Genomic DNA, 9,207 nt, shown 5'->3' with positions numbered 1-9,207 from the left:
TATATATATATATATATATATATTATATAGATAGATAGATATCTATATATAGAGATAGATATATATAGATATATGTGTTATGTGGGCTGTTGGCAGTGTCTGTCATGTGGAATTGCTGTTGTATAAATGGAGTTTTCTGCTTGTTTCCTGTGAGCAGTGTGCGGGTATGCTGAGGCTGCTGCTGGTATCCCAGAAAGTGTGGCATACGGCTGGGTCGCAGTCTGGAGAGTTGCATGGTGCAGAGCCACAGCCACTTAGTGGAGTTAACAGAGGCCCCAAGCAGTGAGGAGGCCACAACTGACCAACGGCAGCAGACCAGTACTTGACATGTTGTTTGGCTTAAATGACACTGAGACTTTTAGCTTTCTTAGCTTCAGCCTTGTTTTAACTCTTTTGTCTATTTCCTTAAATGCATTAATAAACTTGGAGGCTATATTTTGCACAGCTTGCTGGTGTTGCCCACTTATTTTTAACCACTGGTTGGTCAATTTCTGAACCAAAGAGGGGTGTTACAAGTTCAGAATCAGTAGGCAAGAGGATTGGAAGGGCGCAGGAAGCAAATCCTACCCAATTTCATCACATAGCTGAATAGTGGCTGTTCCAAGGGATCAAGAAAGCAGGCATGTGGTTAATTTTACGTGGGGTTACGACCCGTTCACAAATAGGTTAAAAGTGATTAATTTAGATGAATTGATGATTTCATAAAAACAACTACAAATAGCTCCTTATTTTAAATTGGTTTGTATCAGCCTCTTCTAGCATTTCCTTTTGGATCTGACAAAGGCCACTTTTGCTGATAAATAACATCCAGCTCCCTCTAGGTTTAGGACAGTACTCTGGATTTCTGAATCATTACTGCAGTTTGAGATGTATTATCCAACTAATCTGCACATTACTTTTTCTTCTGGCTATTTTCCCCCTAAAATAATGGTATAGATCACAATTGTCATGTTAACAATCATTAATACAAACATTTCTAACCTGATTCTAGTATTTTAGAGAGATTCTTATAGAGATTTTTGAAGATTAGATTAGATTAGAGATTTTAGAGAATTGATTTTCAAAGAAAAAGACTGAACATTAAAGCGATTACTAAATATATATAATATGGTTTGGGGCTTGTATATGCCAAAATACCTGCTAATGTAGCACAGATGTGGCACAATTATTTTGAAATGTGGATTATGTCCATCCCCCACTGCTGCCCATGCCTCGATGGGTGGTGTGAATGATTAAACAATGACGCAAGGGGATGACATAGCCTTGCATATAAAATTAAGAATTTGTCCATGAAGATTAGATACAGGGGTGAAGGGAGGAGGATAGTTATGGGCAGATTTATTATCAAATATTTGTTATTGTGTGTTTATTTGTTCTTAATTTATTCCTCTCTTTTCTTCTCTGAGTCTTCCTCTCTTTCCCCATCTTGTAAGTTACGGAGGCGGTTTAACCTTAATGGGATGCACAAGGCTGGCGATGTAATCCTTGGTGGGCTGTTTGAAGTCCACTATAGCTTTATCTTCCCAGAGCTGACGTTCACCTCAGAGCCACATCAGCCCAACTGCCAAGGGTAAGTCTCACACTCATGTAACAGACAACATAAGCTGGTTATTATACTGTATTATTATACTGTGGTACTCTTTAGTGGTTAATAGTGATATTTTGTGTATTAGTTTTGACACTCCAGGGTTCAGGCATGCCATGACCATGGCCTTTGCTGTTGATGAGATCAACAAGAACACCAATCTGCTACCTAATGTGACTCTGGGATACATTCTTTATGATAACTGTGCTACACTTGGTATTGGGTTCAGTGCTGCGTTGTCATTGGCCAGTGGTCAAGAGGAGCAGTTTCTACTTCAGGAGAACTGTTTAGGGATCCCTCCAGTTGTCGGTATTGTGGGCGATCCCTTCTCGACGCTTTCTATTGCCATCTCCAGTGTGCTAGGTTTATTCAAACTGCCTATTGTAAGTTTCTTGCCTTTAGTGTCATGTGTGGTTTTGACATGCTGTTTTTGAATTCTAAATTTTAAAAATAATTGAATTATTCTCTACTAAAATGTACAACATGTGTGCATTATGTTTGCTTTTTTATAGGTGAGTTATTTTGCTACATGTTCCTGCCTGAGTGATCGGCAAAGGTTTCCATCCTTTTTCAGAACAATCCCAAGTGATGCTTTCCAGGTGAAACACGATTAGTAAAATAATAACTGTATATATGTTTCAAGTGTAGCAAATTTGAGATTAGTCTTAACAAATTAACAAATCCTGTGTGCATAAATCATTTTCTCAGAGCTTAATTGATAAAACTATATGTATTTATGTTAAAAAGCTTCTTAAAGCTTTTAATTAACTTTTAATGCATTTTGAGACATGTATAAACAAATTTCCACTATAAGAATATTCCAGCCAATACATGAATCATTCCACTCTGTATTCAATTAGGTGCGTGCTATGATTCACATTCTAAAACACTTTGGCTGGACCTGGGCAGGTCTGCTGGTCAGTGATGATGACTATGGACTTCATGTTTCCAGATCCTTTCAATATGACTTGGCTAGGTCTGGTGGAGGTTGCCTGGCCTACTCAGAGATTTTGCCTTGGGGCAATGATCCAAATGAATATAAGAGGATTGTGGGTGTGATGACAAAATCCACAGCTCGTGTGGTCATTGTGTTTGCACTTAAGATGCACATGATTCAACTCATGGAAGAGGTTGGGGGATGAAAATACATTGATATTTATGAATCCCTAAAATATTTTTACCCATTCACACCTGATTATGTGAATTCATTTTCAATTCATTTTCAATTAAACAAATTCACATTAAGAAACAAAGTTCATATGACTCTATACCCGTGTTATACATTTTAAAATCATATCTGCTATCCTTTACTTCTGTTTCTATCACTCTGCTGTTTTTGAACATTGATCAAAATATGCAGATGAGATTACATTTGCTCTGAATAGTTTAATTACATTGGTACTTTTATCACAAAAGAAAACATCTATTTCTGTACCAGAAAATCACTGTGCAGTTTTGTTGTAATTTATTACAATCTACAAAGTAGGTGTTACTTGTGTACAGGATTCTGAAAAAAAACACACTGATTGAATTCAATGCACAGGTGGTGAAGCAGAATGTGACAGGCCTGCAGTGGATTGCCAGTGAAGCTTGGACATTAGTTGATGGACTCCATACCCCTGCCTTCATGCCATACCTGGGTGGCACACTGGGCATTGCTATCCATCGTGGAAAAATACCAGGGCTCAGGGACTTTCTGTCAAGAATTAATCCTCACCAACAACAAAACAACAGCTATGAAAATAGCATGGTGAGAATTTAACCTTACAATCTGATGACAAAGACAATTGCAAGAAATATATTTTTTATGTTACTATATATTTTTAATTCATTTCAGGAGAAGCAGTTTTGGGAATACACATTTCAGTGTAGATTTGCACCACCTCCGGCAGGTTGGGTGGAAGCTGGAGGAGCATTATGCACTGGACAGGAAGATCTAGAGAATGTGGAGACTGAGTTTTTGAATGTGTCAGAACTCGGACCTGAGTACAACATTTACAAGGCTGTGTATGCTCTGGCATATGCCCTCGATGACATGCTGCAGTGTGAGCCAGGTAGAGGGCCTTTCAGCGGGCACAGCTGTGCCAGTTTGCAAAGACTGGAGCCATGGCAGGTGTGATTTCAATTTACACTCCACCTGTTAATGTTTTGAATACAGCTGCTACACCTTGAGGTACTTACTGAATCCACTTTTATATTATTGGGTATTGATATCAGTATGCCAGCTATTAACTTGAATTTCTTTAATGAGTATGAAAGAACATATTTAATGCAAGAAATAGAGGAAAAATGAATTGCTTTTATTTATTTTGACAGTTGTCACACAGTCCCTAACCTCTGATAATATATCGATCAAAAAAACAAATGTCACATTGAGGGTGCCTCAACACTTAAAGAGGTCATATTATGCTCATTTTCAGGCTCAAAATCCAATTTAGGGGTTGTTCCAGAACAGGTTTACATGGTTTCATTTTCACAAAGCACCATATTTTTTTTTATACCACACATTGCAGCAGCTCCTCTTTTCTTTTGTTCGTTCTAGCTATGGAGTGATACATCTTGCCTCTACAAGATGTTTGTTGGGAGTTGCACATGCGCAGTTCCTAGTTAAGGACTACTAGCCAATCAGAAGCAGAGTAGGGCAGGTCGTGAGAAGCCGGTAAACACTGCTTCAGTTTAGCTGTATATGTTCCCCTTACTAGCTTAGCAATATAGACTGGAACAAGAGTTTCAGAGTGGTAAGTTATTAATTTGTAAAAAAATGTATCTTTCATCCATAAAGTTTTAATTGAGCTCTGTCTCTACATGACAGTAACAACTTTATGTCCATTGACTGCCTGGAGTCACAACACCTAGTGTTTGGAAGGGAGAGGAGAGGCAGCAGGCGGATGTCTTGTCACTGTGTGCTGCAGCTCAGTGTGTCTTTCCACCGGAGTCTTTGAGGGGATGTCGGACTAGCCGCTTGGCAAGCATTATGACGTGCATTTTGCTGTGTCGCCACAGGGATCAAAGGGAAAAGGCTGGACTACAAACAAGCTGTTTTCAGGCAGTTTAGAGCAGTGTTTTCTGTGGGAGATGGGAACTCTCTTTGGGGTGGACTTTGGGCTTTGTCACTTTGCAAACCTATGCACAAAAAAGATATAACTCAATAAAGGAGAGGGAAAAAGCCAAAAAGCATAATATGACCTCTTTAATATAGATCACATTTATGATGTTTTCTGTACTACACTAGAATGACTAATTCCAGCAGGCTTTGCTCACAGAATTTTACCCAATAAAGAACATTGTACATTTTAAATCATGTGTATCTCTCCCATGTGTAGCTTATGTATTACTTGGAAAAGGTAAACTTTACAACACCATTTGGTGATCAAGTGTCATTTGATGAGAATGGTGACGCCTTACCAATATATGATGTAATGAACTGGCTGTGGCTCCCTGATGGAAGAACTGAGGTTCAGAGTGTGGGTGTGGTTATAAAGTCAGCGTACAACGGTGAAGAACTCACTCTTGATGAAGACAAAATCTTCTGGAACTTTGACTCCAAACAGGTTACTTTTGTTTATTGGTGTTTTTGCCTTAGTGCTGTATCACACAACAAAATCAAATGGTTTAGAATAACTATGACATAACTCACAGCCACCCAGGTCAGTTTGCAGCGAGGGCTGCCCCCCAGGTACCCGCATGGCTAGGAAGAGGGGACAACCTGTATGCTGTTTTGACTGCATTCCTTGTTCTGAGGGCATGATCAGCAATGAAACTGGTTGGTATCAATTTTAAAATTTGCTAATTCAAAAAATAGAGAGACCTTAACAAGTGGACAAAGATAACCTTAAACTTATTTGGCAGCCAGCTGTATAAAGATGAGCATTTTGACAAGGATAAAGTACTTATTTCAATCGCTCCCTATCCCTCTTCACAATCTTTAAAGCTCTTAACACAAATGTAAGTGAATTTATCTGGAATCATAAAAAGAATAAGTCAAAGTCAAATTTTGCTATTGGGCAGCACAAATAAGATTTCTGTCATCTTTGAACAATACTCTCTCCCCTCTCATATATATACAGGAGCTTGATGACTATCTATATAAATGGAATTTACAAATGGAAACCCAATAATATTATCCCCTTAATAGCGATTGTTGCAAATTTACATCACACCTCTTCCTTTCAGACTGCAGCTGAGATAGCGTTTGTATTCCCCAAATGCCTGTTTGTGCATATTCGATACGTACCTGGGAACCTTTTGCAAGCACTGGTTTCTCGTTTATGCCTGTTGTCGCTAATTTGCATCATACCTACATCATACTTGAATTTATATATTTTCTATGTTCTATAGACAAATGAACAATTTCCACTTAATTTAACATCAACCTGAAAGCAAAAACAAAAAATGTTTTAAATAAATTCAGGCATCAAGGGGCTATTAGTAAAACCAAAAACCCACTTATTTTCTACCTAGTTAGATCATGGTATGAGGTCCATAACATTTCTGGAGTGAGGAATGATTTGTTATCTAACACACCTCTATGTAAAAACAAATGCATACCAATGATCTCTGATAACCTTTTTAACCTTCGGTATGATAAAAGGATAAGAGACCCTGAGCACTGTTACATTGATGACATCTTCATGTCCTTTGAAGAAAGAAAAGAAATATTATTTAGTTTTTGGTGGGAATAAGTTTTCCTGTTCTAGAAAGCTTTCAAATAAAATACCCCCCTCCCCCTCCCAGAAAACAAACAAAAAACAAAACAAAGTCATGTATTCCCCAGGGGGTGCCCAGTTCGTGTTGAGGGAAAGCACGTGTCTGCTACTAAAGAAACAATTGCACATCAATGATAGTGTTCACAGGTGGGAAGAATGATCTCCTTGTTGCTGTAACAGAGACTCTAAGTAGCTGAAAAGGAGAAAAGAAGGGGTAAATGTAGGAAAGAATTATAATGTTCCCCTTCTTTCAGATTCCATGGAGTGCATCAGTTGTCCAGAGGACTTCTGGTCCAGCCCCCAGCATGATCACTGTGTTCCTAAGAATACAGAGTTCCTCTCCTACCATGAGCCTCTAGGGATCTGCTTGACAACCGCCTCATTGCTGGGCACACTTATCTGTGCTGTTGTCCTGGTCATCTTCACCTACCATCGCAGCACACCCATGGTTCGTGCCAACAATTCAGAACTGAGTTTCCTGCTCTTGGTGTCACTTAAACTATGTTTCCTTTGCTCACTGCTGTTTATTGGACGTCCCAGGCTGTGGACATGCCAGCTGAGACATGCAGCATTTGGGATCAGCTTTGTGCTTTGTGTTTCATGTATTCTTGTGAAAACCATGGTGGTTCTGGCTGTGTTCAAGGCATCCAAGCCAGGAGGTGGAACCAGTCTGAAGTGGTTTGGTGCTATGCAGCAGAGAGGGACAGTTATGTTTCTTACTTTTATCCAGGCAGCAATTTGCACTGCCTGGCTTGTTTCTTCCTCACCAGCTCCTCATAAAAACACTCAATACCACAATGACAAGATAGTTTATGAGTGTGTTGTAGGTTCCACAGTTGGTTTTGCAGTGTTACTGGGTTACATTGGCTTCCTGGCTATCCTTAGCTTCCTGTTAGCATTTCTGGCAAGAAATCTTCCAGACAACTTCAATGAAGCCAAACTTATCACTTTCAGCATGCTGATCTTCTGTGCTGTGTGGGTGGCCTTTGTCCCAGCTTATGTAAACTCTCCAGGCAAATATGCAGATGCAGTGGAGGTATTTGCCATCCTGGCCTCCAGTTTTGGTCTCTTAGTGGCACTGTTTGGACCCAAATGTTACATAATCCTGATGAGACCAGAGAGGAACACAAAGAAAGCTATAATGGGTCGAGGCACCAAGTTATAAAATAACCGCAACATGGTCAACTACTGTGAGCCAATATGTATTTTATATTCATTCAGTAGAGATATTCCCTTTAAGGGTTACTTGTGAATTTTTAAACCTGTTTTCTCTTTCATTGTGTATCAGCAGAACACGGTTGCATTGTAATCTTTGTGGGCAAATGTGCACCCCAAAGAGCTTTTTTTTGCCATCGTCAGGCTGACAACATTATGGAAAGGATTCCTACAAGGATAGACCTTTTCTTTTATATTTTTTTTGTTTAAACAGAAACAGCTGCTACATCGCTCTGTTCAAAGCCACCAGACTCCTTGACAAAAACTGTTAATATTACCTCAAGCAGTACACCTGCAACTCCTATGTTCTGCAAGCTAAAATACTTTTTTTTGGTAAGGGAGTCTGGTGGTGTTGAACAAAGTAATTTAGCTATTGTTTCTGGTTAAACAAAAATGATCTTACCCTTCTAAAAGGGTCTATTTCTGTAGGGATCCTTTCCATAATGTTGTGAGACATGTGTGACATGCATTGGCGGTATGCAATTGCCTGCAAGGATTTCATTGCAGCCAACTGCAGCTTTACTTGCTCAGTACCTAACTATTTTTAAAAAATGTTGTCTGCATTATACACAGGCACAAAAATATCCATGTTGAAAAATAAGTTACACTTTAAAATGTCCAAAAAGTGTAAAAAAAAACTAACTTTCTTTTTAAATTCAGAAATGTTTTCATTGTGAAGAGTAAATGTAGAAGAAGCTAAGAACAATAAAAATGTTTGTGTAAAACATATTCTTACTTTATTTTTGCCTTTTTTGCCTGATCACATTTCATAAGATTTGAGGAAAAAGCTTTGCCTGACTAAACCTCAAAGATGAAAACCACCGGTGGATGTTAGTTATAACAGAAGGAACTGTCACCTCTTCTTCCTGATCTGGGATGAGGTTCATAATCCAGCATAACCATAAAAGTTGCCATACATGTAGCCGCACAGGAGAGGGAGTATGGGCATACTCTACACAGTCAAGTTGTTACATCATGTCACACAGATCTGTGATGAAAAGTGCAGGCGCCAATCTGACACAATATCCAGAGGAATGCCATGAATCCTGCACACATGCTGCACATGCACAATTCTGCCGTTTCAGAGGCATAGGATAACTTAGTCAGGGGGACAAAGTGAACAGCCTTGGGAAATCTGTGAACTAAGATAACAAAAAAAAAAGAGACGACCAAGCCTGGCGAGTTCAGCCACTTAGTAGACTTAAGGTAAGCTAAGTTCTTGTGGTCCGTCCAAACAACAAAAGGCTGCTCTACTGTCTCCAGCTAGTGTCTCCATTCCTCAAATGCCAACACCACAGCCAATAAGTCAAAATTTTCCACATCATAGTTAAAGAAAAAGGCGCAGGTGTTTAACTTATTGTCCTTGTGTAAGCATTGTGAAAGTACAGCCCCCATCACAGGTTCAACTACAAAGTGAAGTGAGGAGTGAGGGTGAGTTAGCACAGGTGCAGTGATAAACAGTTGTTTCAGTTTGCAGAAAGCTTGGTTTACCTTATCTATCCAGACGAACGAAGTAGCAGGAGAGGTAATCTGAGTAAGGGGAACGGCCACTTTACTGTAGTCCCGGAGGAAGAGGCAGTAAAAGTTTGTAAATCCCATAACCACTGCATTTGCTTCTATGAGATGGGGGTTAGCCAATCTGTCACCGCTTTGACCTTTCCCCTGTCTGGTCTGACCCTGCTCAATAATGAAGACTAGGAA

At 39.4% G+C, this 9,207-nt stretch overlaps 1 protein-coding gene across 1 annotated transcript; it reads left to right on the top strand.

The window, feature by feature from the left end:
* The first annotated feature begins 1,351 nt into the window (after positions 1–1,351).
* On the top strand, positions 1,352–8,116 carry LOC123986201 (extracellular calcium-sensing receptor-like). The gene is made up of 9 exons (XM_046074337.1): positions 1,352–1,570; positions 1,674–1,968; positions 2,098–2,184; positions 2,446–2,715; positions 3,129–3,335; positions 3,423–3,698; positions 4,909–5,136; positions 5,225–5,348; positions 6,546–8,116. The coding sequence occupies exons 1-9, from the start codon at positions 1,461–1,463 to the stop codon at positions 7,454–7,456; spliced, it is 2,508 nt and encodes an 835-aa protein (XP_045930293.1). The 5' UTR covers positions 1,352–1,460; the 3' UTR covers positions 7,457–8,116.
* Positions 8,117–9,207: the final 1,091 nt, after the last annotated feature.

The sequence above is a fragment of the Micropterus dolomieu genome, linkage group LG17 (assembly GCF_021292245.1).
Source record: "Micropterus dolomieu isolate WLL.071019.BEF.003 ecotype Adirondacks linkage group LG17, ASM2129224v1, whole genome shotgun sequence".
NCBI classification, from domain to species: Eukaryota; Metazoa; Chordata; class Actinopteri; order Centrarchiformes; family Centrarchidae; genus Micropterus; species Micropterus dolomieu.
This window is presented reverse-complemented; position numbering and strand designations above follow the sequence as displayed.